The sequence below is a fragment of the Molossus molossus genome, unplaced genomic scaffold (assembly GCF_014108415.1).
Source record: "Molossus molossus isolate mMolMol1 unplaced genomic scaffold, mMolMol1.p scaffold_m16_p_21, whole genome shotgun sequence".
In the NCBI taxonomy this organism is placed as follows: domain Eukaryota; kingdom Metazoa; phylum Chordata; class Mammalia; order Chiroptera; family Molossidae; genus Molossus; species Molossus molossus.
Window position 1 is genome coordinate 17,618,776 of NW_023425357.1, and position 23,838 is coordinate 17,642,613.

At 41.4% G+C, this 23,838-nt stretch overlaps 2 protein-coding genes across 17 annotated transcripts in view; one reads left to right on the forward strand and one right to left on the reverse strand.

The window, feature by feature from the left end:
• ANKRD11 (ankyrin repeat domain 11) overlaps window positions 1-23,838 on the forward strand; it is a 230,768-nt gene that overhangs the window by 55,990 nt on the left and 150,940 nt on the right. For 12 of the 16 annotated variants that reach the window (XM_036275399.1, XM_036275403.1, XM_036275402.1 and 9 more), the window contains exons 1-2: window positions 17,830-18,007; window positions 19,588-19,669. The gene's annotated coding sequence lies outside the window, so the exon portion shown is untranslated. Of the gene's footprint in view, window positions 1-16,870; window positions 17,393-17,829; window positions 18,008-18,684; window positions 18,778-19,587; window positions 19,670-23,838 lie in introns of those variants that run through there. The other 4 variants (XM_036275401.1, XM_036275400.1, XM_036275398.1 and 1 more) reach the window with 3 other exon arrangements.
• LOC118639154 (60S ribosomal protein L34-like) lies at window positions 3,200-3,615 on the reverse strand. Its single transcript, XM_036275414.1, has one exon. The coding sequence runs from the start codon at window positions 3,583-3,585 to the stop codon at window positions 3,232-3,234; it is 354 nt and encodes a 117-aa protein (XP_036131307.1). The 5' UTR covers window positions 3,586-3,615; the 3' UTR covers window positions 3,200-3,231.

Below are 23,838 nucleotides of genomic sequence, written 5' to 3' on the forward strand. Positions count from 1 at the left end.
ATGATTTTTCCATTTATCTTCAGATAGAGTGGGAGGGAGAGATAGACAGACAGACATCAATTGGCTGCCTCCGCACCACCCCAACCTGGGCTCGCGGTCCGCAACTGAGGTATATGCCCTTGACCAGATTTAACCCAAGATTCTGGTCCGTGGGTTGACACTCGTGCAAAACCGGCCAGGGCACAGCCTCTTTTTCAAAAACGATAATCTGAACTCTCTCTCCCTTTTGTTTCAACTTACATAGCTACACTAAGATTCGTACAAGTACACACATTGGAACACCATCACGAATATGCCATATTGATTCATTTTCTGCTCTGGCAAGTGTGGTTGAAGTGCCAGTGGGAACTCTCAGCAGACCCTCCCCCCCACACCTCCCAGTGTTTTCTCTGTCTGGCCCTAGGCAGCTTCTGCAGCCCTCTGGAGGGCTTTACCCACATGGCTGTTTGGGTCAGACTTTTTGGGCCCTTAGTTTGTGCTTGACATTTTCCAGTGGTTTTCTTTTTTTCCAGTTCTGTTTTTATTTACCCCTTTCCCATGGGAACATTGACATTTTATACTAATATATTTGTAAGATGTTATTGTTTAATAACAGCTCATTGAATGCTTTGAAGGAAGTTTGTTGATGTGAATCATTCCATTTTCACCTTGAAGGTCAGAGAGTAAAATGAGCCAGGGAGAATGGTGTAGGAGAAACAACACAAGGCTGGAAGCTAGGGTAGTTTTATGTTTTAGACCTTGCTCCTAGCATGCAGTGATTCCCTCTGTAGCTCTTACTCTTAGTCAAACTGCATAAGAGTAAAGTCATAGATCATAGAATTAAAATGGTGAACTGTGGCTCAACTCCCAAATCAAGGAAAAACAAAATGACACCTGATATGGTAGTATGTTCAGAAAGCTGTACCTGTAGTGGAGATGTGAGGCTTACTCTTGGAGGCTAGTCATATGGTCTGCATCAGTAGTTCAACCTTTTCATCTCATGGCACACACAACTAATTACTAAAATTCTGGGGCACACCAAATAATATATTTTCTGCCAACTTGACTAAAAAATAGGTATAATTTTGATTCATTCACACCGAACCACTATTGTTGTGTTGGCGGTTGTCTTTGTTTAAAATTGGACAATTTAAGGGAAAAGGGGTCTGTGCCCCTGACTAAATTATCAGGCATTGCATTTTTTTTTTTTTTTTTTTTAATCTTCATCTGAAGATATTTTTCTATTTATCTTTAGGTAGAGTGGGAGGGAGAGAAAGGGAGAGAGAGAGAAACATCGATGTGAGAGGAACACCTTTGGTGGTGTGTGTGAACTGAAAAGGTGCAGACAAAGTCTTTTCTTTTTTGATTATGTGGTCATCTTCACAATGCTGTTTACGGAGGCTCTTTCCTGTATGTTTCAAGTTCATCTTAAATATCACATTGCATTTTACACAGTTTTTTCTCCCCCACTTCTCTAAGTTACTGTTTACGTGGAGAACTATGTCACTTGTTTTTTCCCTTTGGTGCAGTTTTTATTTATTGATTGATTTGGGATGGAGGTGCAGGGAGGAGAAAGAGGCATTTATTTGTTGTTCCACTTATGTAGGCATTCATTGGTTGCTTTTTGTATGTGCCCTTCCCTGACCAGGGATCGAACCACAACTTTGGGGTATCAAGATGCCGCTCTAAACAACTGCGCCTCCCTCGCCAGGGATGGTGTGGTTTTTAGCCCTAAATGGGTGTGTTTGACTTTGTATTCTTAGAAATAAAACCATTAACTTAGTGTTGCTGGCTTTAAAAATTTAATATATTTAGAGGTCATATATATTTGTGCTCATTACTCATACAGAGTTATTGATACCTAAATGGTGTGTGTCTTTCAAAAAATGTTTCTGTTTACCCAAAACAGTGGGACATTTTGAACCTTCAATGCTGAGACGGAAACTTAAGAATTTTATTATGATTGTGCGTATACTTGCATTTTGAACATCATATGTCATGAATTAAGATAATATTCTGTTATGAGAAGAATGGGAAAATGCAGTTGCATATTATAATTGAATATTGAATTCTTTTATTTAGAAGGGACTGTGCCAGGTTCTCCAGGACAATGTCTTCTAAACTGTGGATCATGACCCATTATGTCTTTATTTAGGCTTTCCTATGCCAAGGACATATAGTTTCGTGTGCATTCTGAAAATTTTGTACTTTGCCATTTACATTTAAGCCTTGACTCTATCCTAGATTGATTTGTGTGTACTGTGTGAGATCAGGAACTGGTTGTTAATAGTTTTTCATGTGAATACCAGTTGTCCAAGTCTCATCCACTGAGTAGAATGTTTGCTCACTGACCTACAGTGCTACCTGTCATGAATCAGGTCTCCTGGTGTTCCTGCTTTATGTCTGAGCTCTTATGTGTTCATCCCATTGGTTATCTTGTCTATCCTTGTGACACTATCACCTGTCTTCGTTATAGATGGTCCCTAACTTACGATGGTTCAGGATTTTTTGACTTTATGATGGTGCAAAAGTGATGTGCATTGAGTAGAAACTGTACTTTGAATTTTGACTTTTGATCTTTAATCTTTTCCTGGAGTAATTATATGCACTATGATACTCTTTTGTGATGCTAGGCAGTGGCAGTGAGCCACAGTTTCCAGCCAGCCACGCAGTCATGAGGGTCAACAACCAATACTCTACAGTGTACTTACTGTGTTGCTAACATTTTTGGAATATTGTATTTTGTGTTTTCACATCCCATCATTGTAGTAGAACACTCTGCATGGGGAGGGCTTCTTACTTTATCATTATTTTTGTCTATACACTACATTTATTTGAGGTGAATTTTCACCTGTATCAAATAATGATTGTAAGTTGGATGGATCAAAAGGCACAAATACTCAGTGCTTCTCTATGAAGTGGCCTTATTTCTATACTTGCTAATATAGCAGTTAGTTATACTTTCTCATGTTCTCTGAAGTTTAAGGTTTCCCCTACTCTGTGTCTTATGTGCATGTGTGCCATGTGACCAGGGTACATTGTTGGGCTCTGAGACTAGGGATCTTTTACGGACTGGGATACAAGCTCAGTGGTTGTACTATAGCATGAGTTTTTGGAGGGATGTGTGGGAAAGGTTTCCTGAGTTTGGTGGTTACATAATATAAAATAATATATGTCCACTCTAGACAATTTGAAAAATATTGACAGTATTTTTTTTTTTTTTTTGCTTTTATTACTCAAAAAAGCTTCATTTTATTTGGCTTTCTGACTCTGGGCTTGTGCCTTCAATACTTTCACAACGATTTTCTGCTCCTCGATAAGGAAAGCACGCTTGATCCTGTCACGGACGCATTTGGCGCACATGGATCCACCATAGGCCCTGCTGACATGTTTTTTCGTTTTAGACAACCTCATTAGAACTTTAGGTCTCACGGCACGAACTCCACAAAGTCGGCCTGGGCACACGCCACATGCAGACTTTGGTGCTTTCCCAGCCTTCTTGGTATAAAGGTAAACAATTCTGTTACCAGGGGTTCGGGATAGCCTAGTTTTGTTAGAGGCTGTATTGTAGGACAGCCTCCGACGGTACGTCAAACGCTGCACCATTGTGAGTGCCCGAAGTCCCCGTCCCCGGAAGAGCAATATTGACAGTATTAAGGAAGCATCTTAGTGTGATGAAGTATGAATAAGAGCTTGCCCAGGTGGGCAGAGGGAGCCTCCTATGAGTAAAAATGCGGTATTTTCAAGAAGTTGGAAGAATGAAATTGTTGAGGAGGTGGTTCAGAACAGCATAATTCAAGACTTGAGTTTCCCAGCTTTCCATTAAGGGGTTGTGACATTAATGGGTTGTGAAATAACTTAGTGGGATGCACCCACAGTAAAAACCAACCAACACAAGTAGCCAATCTAGAATACAGTAGAAAACATTGGGGTGCCTTCCATGTAGGAAGGCCGAGTTGTTCTGTGAAGCCTTTTCTTCAATTACATATTTGTAGGTATGTGTGTACTGCATCATAATGTAAAACATTTCTCACTGTGCATTGGAAGTTTGGAAAACACTAATGGACTCCTTGTTAGCCCAGTGACTATAGGTGAGAGTGAGGTGTACACAAGAGATGATTCAGATGTGCCAAGTTCACTTCTCAGGAGTGTGGGCAATGGGTTGGTGTGTGTGGTTGGAAGTGGAGATAATTAAGTTGTTACGATACCATAGCTGTAGAAACACTGAGACTCTGCTGAATTAGGAATTCGGGCAGTGGCAGTGACAGTGGGGAGAGAGAGGGATGTTTAGAAGCTGGAATTGACAACTTGTCAACTTTTGATCTCAGAGAGAAGGGGACAATGGGTTTCTGACAGGATTGTCTAGACAGTGGTACCTCGAACCAGGGCAGGAAATATAGCAGTCTTTTGGACTTGGGGACCTCATGTGTGCCTCTGATATGAGTGAACTTTATGAGTTCTTTGGGGGAGCTCAGAGTTGGAGACTGGAACTGGGATTTAACAGCATGGTTATTAAAGCCACAGAGACAGATAAGATTGTCCAGGGAGAGTGTGAAGGAAACCACATTTAAGGAGCAGGTGAGGGAGAAAGAGCTAGCCAGTGAAAGGAAGTGAAAACAAAAACAGAACATGAGCAAGAAAAATGGGTGGTATGAGGGAACCCTGGGAAAGAGGGGGTGTGTTGCTGGTAAGATAAATGCTACTGTGAGATGCAAGTCAGGGAAGAGTCAATTATGTTCCTTGTTTAGATGGAGGATGAACTAAGCCTACCCTAGATTTCTGAGGTCTGGATTATTGTCATAAGTGTAGCATTATGTCAAAATTTTGGGTTGAGGAGGGGTTTGTCAATTTTAGACTTTAGTGCTTTCTACCAGCTGTTGGGTGCAGGGGAAGTGGGTGATGTGTGTGACTATTACAGATACAGGCTTTAAAGCTTGAGTTTGATTCTGACTTGGAGGTAAATGATACAATCTTCAGAACCTGGTTTCTCATCAGAAACATGGAAGTGATCATGTTATCCTTAGGGTTGTTGTGAGGGTTAAATGAGACAGTGAATGGAAAATGGTGCGTGTCTGTCTGTGGTGGCGACTTTTCGAGCTGGTAGAAGTGAGGCTACCATTCTGTGCCAGGACCTTCCAGATGTTTGAATGTGTCAGAGCATATACAAACAGTAAATAAAAACTTTATATATCAAGTCACGTTCACTTGGGCCAGCTTGCTTTTACTTCTACCTTTGCTACTTGAGAGTTCTGTAAACAGTTCTTAATAAAGGGGCAGACTTTGAGTGGCAGTTCTTGGGGGGAGTGGGGTTAAAGGATCTGTTGAAAGTTAATGGGAGGACAGAGCTGGTTGTAAACTCTGCCAGTCAGGAAGGCTTTCCTGAAAGGTTTGGATGGAGCTTAGGTTGACATCCTAGTCCACTTCTCGTGGCTGTGGTGCTTCATTCATGATGGGAGAAAAAGTAGAGGTGGAAGAGTACAGTTAACACTAATAAACATTATGATTTCCAAATAGAAATTGGAAAAGATATCATAAAGAATAAACTCCTGCCCTGGCTGGTTTGACTCAGTGGTTAGAACATTGAACATTTCCGGTCAAGGGCACACACCTGGGTTGCAGATTTGAGCCCGAGCCCCAGCCCCAGTCGGAGTTGTGCGGGAGTCAACCAATTGATGTGTCTCTCTCACATCAATGTTTCTCCTTCCCTCCCTCTCTCTATCTCTCTTCTCTTCCTCCCTTCTACTCTATCTAAAAATTAATGGAAAAATACCTCAGGTAAGGATGAACAATCACAAAAAGGATCAACTCCCTTTTGTTTGTCTTAAGGAAGCAGATTAATTTGTTTTGGTGATACTTCTTTTGTTTTAGTGGCTGAGCATCAGGATGCATTAATGAAATTAGAGAAGCAATATTTCAGGATAGTAGACATATCCAGCAGGGCTGGAATAGAGCCTGCAGTGTAGAACACCCGTTAATCAGTCATTCATTCTGCAGACAGTTGTTAAACTTTGTCCATATTACATGGAAACAACTCAGCTGCCATATTACTAGAACATCTGAAAATCAGAATTGAAAATTGTCTGCTTAGCTACATTTCAGTTCTATGATGTCAAAAGTTGTGTATCCTACCAATCGTTTCCTCACCACCCCCATTTACAGTTTATGCATTGCATTTTAATCTTAAACTGTACAAATCATTGCTGTGGGTTCACATTCCAAATGAAAAGAGCAGCATACATTTATGGAAAGTGATGTATTTTAAATTTATTTTTATTATTTTTTCAAAAAAAGAATTGATTTTAGAGAGAGCGAGGAAGCGGGAGAGAAAGAAAAACAAAACAAAAAACATTGGTTTGTTGTTCTACCTATCCATGAAATTCATTGGTTGAATTTTGTATGTATCCCGACTGGGGATCGAACCTGCAGCCTTGGTGCATTGGGGCGATGCTCCAACCGAGCTTACCTGGCCAGGACTATTACTATTTTTTCTTTTTCTTTTAAATCCTCACTTGAGGATATGTTTTTATTGATTGGGGGGGGGGTGAGAGAGAAACTTTGATCAGTTGCCTCCCATACACATTCGACTGGGGATTGAACCCCCACCCTGGGTAGGTGCCCTGTCCAGGAATCAAACCCATGCATGGCCTTTCTGTGTATGGGATGGCACTCCAACTGAGCCACCTGGTGAGGGCAAGATTTCATTCTCTTTAATGTCTGAGTCATATTCCATTGTATATATACACCACTTTTTAAAAAAATTCTCTCACCTGAGGATATTTTTCTACTTATTATTAGATAGAGTGGGAGGGAGGGAGAGAGACAGAAAGACAGAGAAACATTGATGTGATAGAGTCACATGGACTGGTTGCCTCCTGCACAACCCGACCAGGGCCAAGGACGAACTGCAGCTGAGAAACATGCCTTTGACCGGAATCAAAACCGAGATTTACTGATCTGTGCGCCAGTGATGCTCTAACCACTTAGTCTAACCGGCCAGGGCTACACCACTCTTTTATTTATCTGTTGATGGACACAGGCTGCCTCCATACATTGGCTGATGTAAATAATGCTGCAATGAGCATAAGGACACATAAATCATTTTGATTTAGTGTTTTGGGTTTCTTTGGATCAATACCCAGAAGTGGAATTGCTGGGTCCTTCTTTTTGTTGTTGTTGATCTTCACCATTTTTTTGTTTGTTTGTTAATAAATTTTTTCCATTGATTTTTAGTGGGAGTGGGAATGAGGAAGGTAGAGAAAGAGAGAGAGAAACATCGATGTATCTCACATCAGTTGTTTGCATCCTGCATGTGGGTCCACAGATTGAACCTGCAACTCAGGTATGTGCCCTTGACTGGGGATTGAACCTGTAACCCTTTGGTCCATGGGCCTGTGTTCTAACCTCTGAGCCAAGCCAGCCAGGGCTATTCCTTATGTCTGACTGGTTCTTTTTCATGGTTTAAAATTTTTTCTCTCTCCATTTTTATATTTTCCATCTCATGTTTGCAGTTCTCACTCAGTTCCTCTACTTTCCCCTAAATTCGTTGAGCATCTTTATATCCAGTGTTTTGAATTTTGCATCTGGTAGATTGCTTGTCTCCCTTTTGTTTAGTTCTTTTTCTGGAGTTTTGTTCTCTTCTTTCATTTGGGACATGTCTCTTTTTCTCTTCATTTTGGCTTCCTCCCTGTGTTTGTTTTTATGTATTAGGTAGAAATGCTATGTCTCCTGGCCTTGGTAAAATGTCTTGTAGGGCCCAGAGGACACACTCCTTGGTCACCCTAGAGGGGCATTTCAGGTAAGCTACCTTGTGGGGTCTATGTGCACCCTTCTGTTGTAGTTGATGATTGATTGTTGTTGACACGTCAATAGGAGGGAATTATCACCAGGCCCATCAGCTGTGAGGACTGCCTGATAGCCTTGGAGGAACTGCTGTGCCAAAGCCAACCCCACAGAGCAGGACTCACTTCAGTGGGGCTCTGATGCCCACTGAGTTTGCCTTTTGAGTGTGTTGCTTATGGAAGTGTTTGGTGGTGCTTCAGCGTAGTCCATTGGTGTGCTGGCACTGGGGGCCCCCAGGAAGTGCAGGCCAAGGTCAGCTGCTGTCAAGCATGAGCTAAAAAAGCGATCTGCAGAAGGCTGCTACTAGTGCTAGGTTTGGAGAAACAGAGAAGCCAAGCTGTGAACTGAAGCTGGCTGCTGTTGCTAGTGTTGGGCCTGGGGTGACTTAGCAAGATGTTACTGGTATGTTGTATACCAAAGCCAGGTGCTGCTTGTTTGAGAGATTTTAGGAATGTTTATAGCATGAGCCAAGTCAGTAGCATGAGCCAAAACAGGCTTCGTGTGTAAGAGCCACTGGAAAGGGGTTGGGTGGGCTTGCAGGTTGTTGGGTGCAGTTGGGTCTCAGGGAATCATCAGGGCATGGTGAACATTGTTAGCCAGGTTGATGGCTATTCAGATATGGCAACCACCTTCTGGCTCCACTGGGGAGAGAATTCAGCAAGCGAACAATGGCCTTTGCCAGCACTTATCTCTGTGAGAAAGCTGCCCCTCCAGCCCTCACCCTCATGCTAGACAATATAGTTCCTCTTAGTATGTCTCTGGCATATTTTGATCTGCTGCCCCAGTGCTGGCACTCAGAGCTAGTGAGTTCGAGTAAGTTTGTGCATAGGCCCTTTAAGAGGAATACATGGTACTCCAGCAGCTTGTGTCTCATTCAGCCACTTCACACTGGGAGGAAGCCAAAATGAAGAGACAGAGATAGAGCCAAATGAAAGAAGAGAACAAAACTTCAGAAAAAGAACTAAACAAAATGGAGACAAGCAATCTACCAAATGCAAAATTCAAAAATGATGTATTTTTAAAGGAAGCAGTGTTTTATTTTATTTTTTTTATGTTGGATACTGAAGAATCTTAAACTTTTAAAACTAAAGAGGTTTTATGGATTATAAAATAAAATTAAATTCTTTTTCTATAGATTTGTAATCTGAGGCACTCTCCATGACCTTCCCCATACTTAAAAAAATGTCACCTTTTTAGGAAAAAAACTGCCAACATAAAGTATTAGGCATTTCAGCAATGTCTTCATTGTTTCCTCTAAAAAAGGTTTAGGAAAATTTTTGTAGGTCTCTATAATTTGCAGTATATAAGATGTTGAGCCCGGCTGGTGTGGCTCAGTGGTTGAGCGTCAGCTGATGCACCAAGAGGTCGCTGGTTTGATTCCTGGTCAGGACACACACCCAGGTTGTGGGCCTGATCCCCAGTGGGGGACATGCAGGAGAAGGCCAATCAGTGTTCTCTCTCATTGATGTTTCTATCTCTCTCTCCCTCTCCCTTCCTCTCTTTCTCAAATCAGTAAAGAAAAAAATATTTAGCCTGGGCTGGTTTGGCTCAGTGGTTGGAGCGGTGGCCTGCAGACTGGAGAGTCCCGGGTTTAATTCCCGCTAGGGGCACGTACCAAAAAAATAAATAAATTGTAGTAGAATCCATGTGATGTCAAGTTTAAAAAAAAATTTTTTTTTTTAATGTTAAAAGGTGATTCCATGTGGGTTTTAGGATCACTCATCCAGTTTTGGAAAAGAGGCAGTTCAGATCACACTGATTCTCTAGTTCTCTTTGGGGAGTGTTGTTATCTTAAAAATATTAAGCCTTCTATCAACGGACACAGGATTTTCTACATTTATTTAGGTCTTCTATAATTTTTTCAGTAATGTGTAGTTTTTCTCAGTGTGCAAATCTTGCACCTCTTTGGTTAAAGTTTTTCCTATTGTATTCTTTTGTTGTTGTTGTTGCTAATCTTCACCCGAGACTATTTTTCCATTAATTTTTTTTTTAGAGACAGAGAGAGACATCAATGTGAAAGACACATCAAACCCTGGCCGGTTTGGCTCAGCGGTTAGAGCGTCGGCCTGCGGTCCGGAGAGACCCGGGTTCGGTTTCTGCTAAGGGCACGTACCTCGGTTGCAGTTTGTCCCCGGCCCTGGTTGGTCGTGTGGGTGGCAGCCACTCGATGTGTCCCTTCACATCGATGTTTCCCTCTCTCTCTCTTCCTCTCTCTCCCTCCCACTCTGTCTGTATAAAAAATGGAAAAATATCCTCGGGTGAGGATAAAAAAAAAAAAAAGAAAGACACATCAATTGTTTGCCTCCCTGCAGGACCCTGACTGGGGTTGGGATCGAACCTGCAACCCAGGTACATGCCCTTGACCGGAATAAGACCCTCAACCCTTCCGTCTGTGGGTTGGCTCTAACTTCTGAGCCAAATTCCAGGGCTATATTGTATACTTTTTGATTCTGTTGTAAATGGTGTAGTTTTTCTTAATTTCCTTTTTAGATCGTTTATTGTGAGTGCATAGAAATACAACTGATTTTTTTTTTTTGTATATTGATCTTGTATCCTGCAACCTTCTTGTGCTGTACTCATTTATTAGCTCTAATAGTTTTGTGTAGATTGTTTAGGGTTTACACCCTTCTTTTAAGGTGAGTTTTCTAGCTGAACAACCAGTTTAGTTGAAGCTTCAGTTGTGTCCCACAGACGGTATTTTTTGGTTTCCTGAATGTGTTTCTATGTGGTTGGTATGTTGCTTCTTTTAAGCTGTGTTACTATAAGTCTTGCCTTAAGTTTTCAAGGGGGAGAGAATGTAGAGTACTTGAAAGAATTTTGTGAATTAAGACATGTAGAATGGCCCTGGCCGGTTTGGCTCAGTGGATAGAGTGTCGGCCTACGGTCCAGAGAGACCCGGGTTCGGTTCCCGCTAAGGGCGCGTGCCTCAGTTGTGGTTTGCCCCCGGCCCTGGTTGGTCGAGTGGGTGGCAGCTGCCTGATGTGTCCCTTTCACGTCGATGTTTCTCTCTTCCTCTCTCTCCCTCTCACTCTATCTGAACAAAAAAATGGAAAGGAGTCTTTGGGTGAGGATTAAAAAAAAAAAAAAAAAGACATGTAGAATGAAGACAATATTTTCATGGAACTGTATCTGATTCTGAGTTCTTGTTTAACAGAAGACAGGCTGGTACCCAGAGAGTCCTGTAGTCTGTCCTCTTTAGATTATTCATTTTGTAGAAATAAACAGATGAGTGTTGTCAGAGGTTGCAAATAAATAAGCATTTGTTCTGTGGGCACTTCACATTAATGAAGTGAAATAGTCCCAGCACTGATTTTTGTTATCTTGTGTGTTTCCACCCGATCATAAAATGGTGAGGCCCACAGTGTACTTTAGAGATGGACAGATCACAGCATATTTATGAGTTTTGCCCTTAGAGTGTGATACTGATTTGGAATTCTCTGAGTATTTCTAAGAGCTGGAGATACTGGTAATCTGTTTCCTGATTTAGAGACCAGGAAAAGCCATATTATGCCTTTTAATCAGGATTTCAAGTGTGTATGATATCTAAACAACTGTTCCTTATTGTGGCTTATTGTATTGAGGGTGAGTTACGGAGTCAGGGAGCCTGTAAACTTAAGAATTGTGGATTTCCTTCTTGTTTGGAAGTCAGCACTGGTTAATGTGTTGTGGACACTGAGTACCAGCCTGTCTTTTGTTAAACAGGGTCCTGTTTTCACAATCTGCTCCCAGCTACTTTCTCTAGTTTTTGGTTTCATGTTTTTATCCTCCTACTTTTCAGGAATTTCCCGTTTCTGTTCTACAGTTTCCCCTTTTAGTTTTATTTATTTATTTATTTTAGTAGCTCTATATTTATTTTAAAAACCCCATTTTCTTCTTTTCCCGGATTTGGTAGCATGAAACCGATCATTTTGCACTGGAGCCTCAGGCTTGTGGTGTTTGATTACTGCAGCACAGTTGTCTGAGAAAGGGGTGCAGTTGTGTCAGATCATCCCCTCTCTGTGTTTATTCTGCTTCTATTCATTTTGCACTTCTGTTAAGGGTTGTAAAGAGATTGTCTTGAAACATTAATTTTCAGTTTCTTGCTTGCTTTATCCTGTAGTGAAAAAGAAGCATTTGAACCGAAGAAAGTAGGTGTATGAGGTCATTTTCCTTCCAGCTTCTTTCCTACCTCACATTATTGCTAAAGTTTGCTTAGTTGCCTTTATTCCTTGAATCTTCTTGTGCATTCAAATAAAATAAACAAACAAATAGCACCTACTGGAAACCAAAATACAAATTACCACCCCTGCCCCCAAACCCTCACAACTTTTTGTTTCCCTGGAAGATGGTCAAGGTCAGGCTATAGCTCTGAACTAGAAATGACAGGTGATGCCTACTCCACTCCCACAGCAGAGTGAGTCGCAAGTTGTGGGCTGTCAGCACTGTCAGGGAGGAATGTTTTATGGCTCATGTGCTGATAGAATTGAATCATCATAGCTCTCTGTGATTGAGTTAAAGTTATATTAGTGGTCTTCAAACTGTGTCCACTGAATTTCTCTAAGGTTACATTTTTAAGGAGATTTTTAAGGCTGTAATGCGAACAGCAAACATGGTCTTAATTGTACATTGTCAGTTTCGAGAGAGAGAGTGGTTGTGAGTGTTGGCTGTGGAGCCAGCCAGTCTAGATTTGAATCCTGGCCCCTCAATTTAAGACGGGACCTTGGCTAAGTTTCTCACCCTCTCGGGGCCTCAAATTTCTCATCTGTAAAGTGGGAATAATAAAGATATCTACGTTATGGTATTATTGTGATGGTAAAATGAATTAATCATACTACATGAAATTGCTAATATCAGACCCTTTAAAAAATTGAGGTAATTGTAGATTCACGTAGTTATAAGAAGTAATACAGAGGGAGCCCTTGTCTACAATTTTTCCATTTGTAACATTTTGTGGAACTATAGTACCATGTCACAACCAGGATATGGACAGGGATACATTTCATATTGCCCCAGTTTCACTTGTGCTGTGTGTGTGTGTGTGTGTGTGTGTGTGTGGTTTTATTACATATCCAGGTCCCTGTATCCACCATCACCATGATAGCCTCTCATTGCCCTTTTTTTTTTTTTAATCCTCACTTGAGGACATTTTTGCATTTATCTTTTAGATAAAGCTGGGGGGGGGGGGATGAGTGAGAGAGAGAGAAATAGCAACGTGAGAGAGACACATGGAGTGGTTACCACCCACACGACTCCAGCTGGGTCCTGGGACAAACTACAACTGAGGTACATGCCCTTAGTGGGAACTGAACCCAGGCCTCTCTGGTCCACAGGCTGACACTCTAACCGCTGAGCCAAACCGGCCAGGGCACTTTTTTTTCCCCCCTCTTATAATCCTCACCTGAGGACATGTTTTGAGAGAGAGAGAGTAGAGAGAGAGAGGAAAAAAGAAAGATACCTCTCTCACATGCCTTGACTGGGGATTGAACCTGTAGTCTAGGTATGTCCCCTAACTGGAAATTGAACCTGTCACCTTATGGTGTATGGGCCAGCTCTCCAGCCAACTGAGCCACCTGGCCAGGGCTCCTGTTGCTTCTGGCTCATCTCTTCACTCTTGTCCATAACCCTGACAACCATCAGTCTGTCCTTCATTTCTAAAATTTTGTCATGTAAGAATGTCATATAAGTGGAATCAGCTTGATCCCTTGAGTTCCATTTGAGTTGTCGCATCAATACCTCCTTCCTTTTTGTTGCTGAGAACTGTTCCATGGTGTGCATGGAAACTGCTATGAATATTCTTGTGGAGAGTATTGGACCATTTTTGATCTACAAAAATGGTAGTCTCAGATAGCTCATTCTGGTACCCAGAAGTCACCAGGTGCTCTTCTGTTGAGTTGACTTAGCTTGGCTGTGTGCAGGCTTTGAGGCACACATCTCTTGTCATCTCTGTGCGTGTATTTGAATTTACTAAAAAAAGTATTTACTTATCAGGAAGGCCGTAGTTCTGCACCAGTCTGTTAAAACCCAGACAAGCACACTGTTGCTTTTCTATGGGAAGTAGTATGGGAAAAGACAAAATCATCTCCAGTCCTGCAGCTCCTTGGGTGTGGCCACCATCCTGGTATAATTGTGCTGGTTTTGCCAACCAATATATTTAGAGTATCTGCCCTACCCTGGGCCCCCATAGCTAGTCAATGATTTGAATGTGAACTTAATCCATTCAGTCTAGTTTCTTTCGTTTGTTCTTTCTTTGCCTTCTTTTAAAAATATTCTTTCTTTATGGATTTTAGAAAGACAGGATGGGAGAGGGAGAGAGAGAGATAGAAACATCAATGAGAGAGAATATCTATTGGCCATCTCCTGCATACCCCCCACTGGGGATTGGTCCCACAACCTGGGCATGTGCCTTGACCAGGAAGTAAGCCAGCGATCTCTCAGTGCATGGGTCAGTGCTCAACCATGGAGCCACACTGGCTGGGCCCTTTTTTTTTCTTTCTTAATATGTCTTTTATTGATTTTTTTTTTTTTTAAGAGAGAGGAAGGGAAAGAGAAATAGAAACATCCATGTGAGAGAGAAACAGTGATTGGCTGCCTCCTGCACAACCCCCACTGACCATCGAGCCCACAACCTGGGCATGTGCCCTGACTGGGAATTGAACCAGGACCTCTCAGTCTATGGGACGATGCTCAATCCACTGAGCCACACCGATCAGACCAGCCTAGTTTCTGTTAATGAGAATCACATAAGATTGTGATGGAAAAAGTGGTTCTTGCCCTGGCCGGTTTGGCTCAGCGGTTAGAGCGTCGGCCTGCGGTCCGGAGAGACCCGGGTTCGGTTTCCGCTAAGGGCATGTACCTCGGTTGCAGTTTGTCCCCGGCCCTGGTTGGTCATGCGGGTGGCAGCCACTTGATGTGTCCCTTTCACATCGATGTTTCTCTCTCTTCCTCTCCCTCCTGCTCTATCTGAACAAAGAATGAAAAAGTGTCCTCGGGTGAGGATTAAAAAAAAAAGAAAGAGTGGTTCTTTGGCTAACAGTGTTTTAGGACCTGTGGGATAAAGGAATTCCTAGGCATTAAAGGCTTTTGGAAGGAGAGGGAGAGAAGGGAAGCTCGAGGAATGTTCAGTACTTTAAGATCCAGAGTGAAAATTGTTAATCCAAAAGAATGGTTTGTAAGCCAACTAAAATAGCATGATTTTTTGGGTAATGATTAGAATTGTATCAAGATAGGTTTAAATAAATGCTCATCTTATGCTGATCAGAAACTAGTGATTAGGTCTAGGGCATGAACCTTGGTTGCAGTTTGGTCCCCGGCCCTGGTTGGCGTTGTGCGGGAGGCAACCAGTTGTTGTGTCTCTCTCACATGGATGTTTCTCTCTTTCCTTCTCTCCCTCCCTCTCTTCCATTCTATCTAAAATCAATGGAAAAAATATATATACTTATACATATACATATATATCCTCATATGAAGATTAACAACCAAATAAAAAAGAAAGAAACTACTGATTAACAGTTACAGGTCTGCAATTAATAGGAATGGAAATGTAGTAAATGTTAAATATAGTTGTATAAGTACAATCTTTCAAAACTTGGGGTTCCATTAGAGGAGAAAAGAATGACTCTGTGGTGAAAACATTAGTAATTTTGGACCCTTCCCCCCCAATAATAATAGAATCTATTCAGATTCCTTACAAGGTTATGTTTCTATGTTGGGGACAGTGTGCATGCAGGCTTTTCATAGAGAGCCTGAGTAAATGTGACACTGTCTTGTAGCAGAGAAAGGAAGGCCAGCATTCCAATATAAATTTTTATGTAGAAGCGAGGTGGCCCCGCCTCCAGACATGGATGGGCAGTTGTTCCAACAATTGATTAGCTCCTCCTCCTTTCATTGGTCACTTGCCAGCTGTATTAGACTAAGTCTGCACTCTGTCCCCACTGATCTCTGTATTTCCGGGATGGAGACATGCTGTTTGAAGTACTATAGCTATAAGCTGACAGCAAAAATTATAATCAGGTGCATTTTGGTTTGAAAATGTAGCTTGATTATAGTTGTGGTGGTGGTAGTTTTGATGTGAACAGGTAGGTATGCTATATGAAGGTTTTTTTATATCTAAGACTATTTCTTTAGCATGTTTTCCCAGGAATGGGTTTACTCTGTCAAGGCATAAATATTTAATTAATTAACTAATTAATTAATTATTATTATTTTTTTTTATCCTCACCCGAGGACATTTTTCGATTATTTGTTTGGATAGAGTGGGAGGGCAGGGGAAGGGGGAGAAATATCGACGTGAAAGGGACACATCGAGTGGCTGCCACTCACACGACCCAACCAGGCAGGGCTGGGGACAGACTGCAACTGAGGTAGGTGCCCCTAGTGGGAACTGAACCTGGGTCTGTTCAGACTGCAGGCCAACACTCCAACCGCTGAGCCAAACTGGCCAGGGCAAGGTATAAATATTTTAGAGGCTCTTAATTTGTAATCTTCCAGATATAAGTGAGTCAGTTACTAAAGTATTTTCCCTTAGAATGAAAAGACCTTTAGACCACAATTTAGTAGACCTGGATTCTCTTTTCAACTTGATTTTAATTATCTGCATGACTTCCTACAACTAAGAATCTCATTTAACTTAATTTGGGCCCAGTTTCCTTACTTGTAAAATTGCAGGTGAATCAGAGTACTGGTTCTTTATGCAGATGATTTTGTTCCCAGGGGACTCTTGACAGTGTCTGTAGACATTCTGGTTGTCACATTGTGGGGGATCGCTCCTGGCAACTAGTGGGTAGAGGCTGGGGTACTGATCAACACCTGCCAGTGTCCAGGGCAGTAGGGAATAATCTGATCAAAATTATCAGTGTTGCTGAGTTTGACAAACCTTGCATTCAAGGGGCCTCACGTTTTCTTCAGTTTTCATAGTAGACACATAGATTTTTTTAATGCTTTAATTGATTTTTAAAAAAATATATGTTTTCATTGATTTTTTTAGAGAGAGATAGAAACATCGATGTGAGAAAGAAACATCCATCTGCACAACCCCCACTGGGGATCAAGCTCACAACCCAGGCATGTACCCTGACCGGGAATTGAACAAGTGACCTCTCAGTCCATGGGACAACACTCAATCCACTGAGCCATAGTGGCTGGGCTTAATAGTAGATATTATTTGCTGTATTCCTGTTACAGACATTCATGATGTACTCTGTTGTTCCATTACCGTTTTTATTGGACAAATTGGAAAGCTTAATGACATACTTGTTGCTTTTCACTAAAACTGAGTTGTGGTGACTGGAAGCTGCTTTTCCATGTTTGTTTTTGATAGTCCTTGAGGTGAATGTTAACTTTGAAAAGCCCTATACAGGAATACAAAGACAGAAAAAAAAAATCTCACTCCATTTTTGCAAAACACATACACCTGTAAGTTCAGGAAACCACTGTGAGTGTAGAGCCTGAGAGTCCCGCTTCATAAAAGCACCATGTCCTGAGAACCTTCTCCTGTCTCCGTTTGCATTTTTCCCTGACTGATTCTGCACTTTTGATGTGTTTAGAGATAGAAGAGAGTCTGATTTTCCCATGGGATTGTGAAAAATGGGCATGAATGGTATTCTTTTTTTTCTTTTTTCTTTTTAAGTTAATACTGGTTTGTTTTATTCTTAAAGATCTCAAAGCTCTCCTGGGAGATTATACAGTTTTATTGAGTCAATTTTCTTCATGATACTTTGCTATGATTTCTCCCTTTCTTACTATAATAACACAGTGTTATTGTGTTCATATGGCAAGGCTACAGTGGTTACTTGTTTTTTTTTTGTTTTTTTTTGTACATAGGAAGTTTGAGAGGCTTCTAAATAAAATCTGTTTCTCATAGCTATTTTGCAAGATTATGTATTGTATCCTTTGCTCTTTTTTGATAGTAATCTTTCAGTTTATCTTAAAATTGTCGAAATTGCTACATTTTAATGTAAAAATATTTGGTGAACAAAAATAAAGTTTTTAGTTGTCTGTATACTTTTAAATTCTTAGTTGTGAATAATAGAAATAAATTATTTCAATAATTACAAAACGTAATAGTGACCACGTGTACAATTTAGGGACCAGGGATCATCTTGGCTTTGTGATGTGGCCCTTGCTTTGTTTTTTTCTCCACTCCCTGTTAGGGCATTACAGGAGATGAGGGATATGCAGCCTCTGTCACTGTTGGAGTTTTGGAAGATTATAGGTACTATATCATGTGAGCTGCAAGGGTTATAATGGTATAAATATGAAAACCTGTTCTTTATACCCTGTGTTCCAGCCAACCCTGCTTTAACAATAGTGTTCAAACTTCAGGGTGCGCTTCCCAGTTAGTGTTCACCTCCTACCCTCAAGAGGAAGCATTATTTTGAATTTTGCATTTCATGATTATTTGCTTTTTTACTGACATTTTACTGTATACATATTAAATAAAATAGTTTAAATTTCATGTGCTTTTGAAAGACACAGATATATTCAAGAGACCTTTATTTTTCCATTCATTGTTATAGTATTTGAGATTTGATTATGTATTTGTAGTTTATAATTCATACAGAGATTGTTTACATGTGAACTACCTCTGGAAGGAATGAATTTGAAGGATCCTCTGTTCCGTGATCCTCAGCACTGTTGTGCTTATCACAATATTTAACATTTTTTAATCACATTTACAAAATGTTCAGACCCATCGGGCAGGTGTGGTTCAGTGGTTGAGCATCGACCCATTCACCAAGAGGTTGCCGGTTCGATTTCTGGTCAGGGCACATGCCCAGGTTGTGGGCCCGATCCTCAGTGGGGGACATGCAGGCCAATCGATGTTCTCTCTCATTGATGTTTCTATCTCTCTCTCTCCCTCTCATTTCCTCTCTCTGTAAAATCAATAAAGGAAAAAAAATAAACGAAATGTTCAGACCCTCCTGGGGTTGCCCTGATCTTCCTGCTTCTCCTGTGTTGTATTGGGAGGAACTCAAATGCATGGTAGGAGGCTTGAATTATGGTTCTGAACTAGTCACCTGAAGCACATCGGTCTGAATGGATCCCTAGGTGTATCAAAGGAGATATTGAGTGAAGTAGGGTAGACTTAGAGTGGTCATGAATGTCCTACTTAGAGGGACTAGTAATAACAAACTGAAAATGGAAGAGAGAATGTGGGCAGTGTTGAGGGGGAAGTATCCAGGGGAGGCCTTATAGAACAGGGAGGTGTGTGTGGGGGGGGGGCGTTGGAAATAGTGTTAAGGGGCTATGGAGGTGGGGAGAGGTGGGCCATAGGGATTTTGTGATCTTAAGGGAGAGCTTGGATTTATTCTGAGTATGAAAGGAAGTCTGCAGAGGATGCAAAATACATAATTTTGACAAAGGTTTAATAATTCTGAGAGTTCTATTGAACTCCACGTAAGGAGAAAATTCTGTGAATTGGCCCCTCCATGGCCCCAGTTGTGAGGCCCCATCTCTGGGGAGAATGATAGGCCCACCTAAGTGTTCTTTCCCTCAATCTGGGCTTTCTGGACACTGCTTTCCAAGAAGAATTCCCTGAGAACAGAGATTTTCATTTAAATAATGTCCTAAAACAAATGATCAAGTGTGAGCCTCTTTCCTGGGCTTTACTCTCCCTTTATAACCCTAAATCACACAAACATCTTAAAAACTTTTTGCTTATCTTGTGTTAGGTGAAATGAAGCAAGGTAGTAATAGAATAAATGGCTAGTCCAAATGGAGAGAGACAAATTGTAAACAGAACTGAAATAGAATTTATTATTTACATGAGCTAATTTTTCTCTCTTGTTTCAGAATATACACCACATTGCTCTGGACACACCTATTGGATTTAATATACAGTCCTCATCAACATCGACTTTCAGCTATGGAATCGGTAAATATTTTATTGCATCACCTGTCATCAATTGTGTGTGTTTATTTTCATTAGTTTGTAAAAAGGAGTGTCTAAATAATGGTTCAATCTCCAAAATAGCATTATTGGGCTTGATAGAGTGTTGGCTAAGTGTTTTGAATTTGTTGAGGATTTCATTTATATGAGAGTGTTTCAGAATAGTGGTAATGAGCTGTGTAGAGATAATAAACAGCATCCTTAGTGTCCCAGAGAGGAATTCAACAGAAAAATTAAACAGGTGATAGCTGGGCCCGAAGGAAGTTTGTTTCTTCTCAGCTTTGTTTATCTTACTTGTTCCATGCCCAAGACATTTGGAGGCTGCCCGGGACCCTGTGCTAACACTTGCTATGTTAGTCTTGTGCTCTGTGCGTCTTGCATTAATATTACATGAAGGAGAGCTTCTCTAGTCTGAGAATTGTCCCTTTTCTTTCTTTTTTAAAAAAATCCTCACCTGAGGACATTTTTGCATTTATTTTCAGATAGAGTGGAAGAGAAGGGAGGAAGAGAGAGAGAAAAAGAGAGAGAGAGATTGATTCGATGTGAGAGAGACACATTGACTGGTTGCCACCCATACGTGCCTTTAGCAGGAACTGAACCCGGTACTCTCCGGTCTGCAGACTGATGCTCTGACTGCTGAGCCAAACCGGCCAGGGCAGAATTGTGCTTTTTTTTCTGGGGGAAGCAGTAAGGCTTGGCTGTACTCTGGTCTGTTGTCCTTTGTGTCTGGGCAGCTAGTAGATGCTGGGTAGTCTTGGTAGCTTCTCCATGGTATTCTATTCCTAGAAGTTTGAGGCCAGTGTGTGTGTGGTATGTGGATAAGGAATGGGATTTTTTTGCTGGGTTGCTGTGACTCCTTGCCTCCTTCTGGGGATTACTGGCAAATTTTTTAGAGGAAGGGCAGCTGTTTTCTTAAAAGACGCTGGTGTCGGGTCTGACCCAGCATCTGTTGCTCCTGAATAAAGCCTTTCTTGGCATATACTTTATTTCCTCTGATATGTGGATTGATAACAATTGAAAAGGAAACTCTTAGCTCATTTTAGTTTTTCACACCATGGCTGGTGTTAGTGTTTTGTTGTTGTTGTTTTGGTTAATCCTCACCCGAGGATATTTTACCATTGATTATTTTATTTTATTTTTTTAAATAGAGTGGAAGGGGGAGGGAAGGAGAGAGAAACATGGTGTGAGAGAAACACATCGATTGGTTGCCTCCTGCACAACCCTGACTGGAGTTGGAGATAGGACCTGCAACCCAGGTACGTGCCCTTGACCAAGAATCGAACCCAAGACCCTTTGGTCCACAGGCCATTGCTCTAACTGCTGAGCTGAACTGGCCAGGGCTTCTAGTGTTGTTGTTTTTCTTTTTTTCTTTAATTGATTTTTAGAGAGAGAGGAAGGGAGTGGGAGAGAGAAATAGAAGCATCAATGAGAGAGAATATTGACTGGCTACCTTCTGCATGCCTCCCACTGGGGATTTGGCTCACAACCTGGGCATGTGCCCTGACCAGGAATCGAACTGGAGACCTCTTGATACTTGGGTCGACGCTCAACCACTGAGCCATACCAACCAGGCTCTTAGTGTTTTTTAAGCAAACAGTTCAAAAGTGTATTTTCTCTTTTCTGGTGGTGTTCCTAGCAGACATGAAGGAAATCTTTCTTGCTACTTCCTTGGCACGTGTTATTAATCTAACAGAACCTGTCCTTTATCTCAACCATCACTGAATCAGGCCACTTTGAAATGCACCTGGCTGTTCTTGTTGACTGAAGTATATTTTTGGAAATGGGGATAAGGTTTAATGGAAGACATACTTAGATATCTCTGAAATTGTCTCCTCTTAATCTGCAGGATGATTAGCAGCTAGAAAGAAACCATCCTGGCCGTTGGGGGTGTTGGTGACCAGGTGGAATGGTGATAGGCTTTGTGACACTCTGTGAATGCCTCCCAGGCATTCCCAGGATGTGCATGTGGACTCCTTGGTTGTCATTGCTGTGAGAAAGCCACTGAGAGACTAGATCCAGGAGAGACCCATGCCTGGAAGCCAAGATCTGCATTTGTTTGGAAACTATAATATTGGTCTTAATTTGTAACAAGGAAAAACAAAATACTGCTTAAAGTATGTTCTTAAGTATTTGGTAATTTCCTGATTAAAAGAAAACAAGTTACAGCAAGTTTTTGCTGACAGATTCTTGGGTTTCCTTAATAGGTCTGGTAGATTGAGAGCAATGGGTGTGTTAATGTTTAGAAGGTTTTTCTCACAGTTGAAGGATTGGCTTTTTTATCATACGCTAGTAATAGTCCAAGGTATCTAATGTCATTTATCTCTTAAATGAACCATAAATATTCAGTTAATAATCTGCAGTGTTTGGATTGAATAAAGATAAAGGTTCTTATTAACGTGAGGTGCTGTTGTGACTGCCCAGCAGGTGGGTCTTCTGGGTCAGTGGCCCTAATGTGTGAGTGCAGGGGCCAGGGCTCAGTGGCTGTAGCAGTATGAGTGGCTTCCTGAAGTCTACCCTCTATGACCTTTCCTGGCATCAAAAGGAAGAATTTAAAATATAAAATTCTTTTGCAGGCTCTCTAATAACTTTTCATTGTTATTCATATTATTCCTTATTTTTACCTTTCGTTTTAACCACTTAAGGTAGAATATGAGCCATTTAGATCAGATTAAAATCACTTACTTAAAAAGTAGTCTTGTTAAAGCATCTTGAGTGATTTTTGGGTGGATTCTGGCTTGATCCTGTTCTGAGATGTTCTAGGCATGGCGGTGATTGGTTACAGGGTTCTGTGGTGACTGGTCCTAGCTCTGTGATCTTGGGTCCATGTCTTTAATCCTGTGAGCCTTGGTTCCTCCCCTGTGAAATAGCAATGGTAATACTCATTTAAAAGGTTTCCTTAGAGATTAAGCAATCCTATTTATGGAAATAGAGCTCCATGAAAATATAAACTTCAAAATAATTAAGATTTAGTTTTTTGTTTTTAAACTCTAGCATTAAACTCTAGTTTTAGCTGAGTTAGTTCTCACTTTGTTAACATCTTCCTTGGTAAAGCCATGGTCAGGACCTTTCCAGAGATGTGATGAGATTGAAAAGCTCTTTGACACACATTCACCAGGTTTAGAGGATTGTAGATATGAGAGTCAGAGTGAGTGAGGACATTGATTGGCTGCCTCCTGCATGCCCCCCACTGGGGATTGGGCCCACAACCTGGGCATTGCCCTGACCGGGAATCGAACCTGTGACCTCTTTGTGCATGGGTCGATGCTCAACCACTGAACTACGCCACCTGGGCTAATGTTTAATATTTTTAATTGAACACCCTTATTTAAAATAGAAAAGTGGCCCTGACTGGTGTGGCTCGGTTGGTTGGAGCATCATTCTATACACTGAAAGGTTGCTGGTTCGATTATGGGTCAGGGCATATACCTAGGTTGTGGTTTTGATCCCTGGTGGGGGAGCCTACAGGAAGGCAACTGATTAATTTTTCTGTCTTACACGATGTTTCTTTTTCTTTTTAAAAATCCTTACCCAAGGTACTTTTTTCCATTTATCTTCAGATATAGTGGGGAGGGAGGGGGGGGGGAAGAGAGAGAGAGAGAAAGAGAAACATTGATTGGTTGTCTTCTGCACGACCCTGATCAGGGCCAGGACTAAACCGCAACCGAGGTATGTGCCCTTGACCGGAATGAAACTGTTTGGTCCACATGCTCTAAACGCTGAGCAAAACCAGCCAGGGCTCTCACACGATGTTTCTCTGTCTACCACCCTACACCCCCCTCTAAAATCAATAACCATGTCCTCAGGAGAGTAATAAAATAATAAATAAAATAAAATAAAATCAAGCCCTGGCTGGTTTGGCTCAGTTGTTAGAGTGTCAGCCTGGGGACCAGTGAGACCTGGGTTCGATTCCGGTCAAGGGAACGTATCTCGGTTGTGGTTTGTCCCTGACTCAAGTCGGTGTCACGCGGGAAGCAACCAGTTGATGTTTCTCTCTCACATGATGTTTCTCTCTCTCTGTCTCTGTCTCTCTCTCCCTCTCTCTCTCTCTGTCTCTTTCTCTCCCCCTCCCTCCCTCCCTCCTAATCTGTCCATCCTTCGGGTGAGGATAAAATAAAATTAAAAGTGATCATTTTTTGACTTGCTGAAATGTTGAA

Excerpts from the sequence above, each read along its gene's own strand:
- LOC118639154 (XM_036275414.1), bottom strand. The coding sequence starts at position 3,585 with ATGGTGCAGCGTTTGACGTACCGTCGGAGGCTGTCCTACAATACAGCC.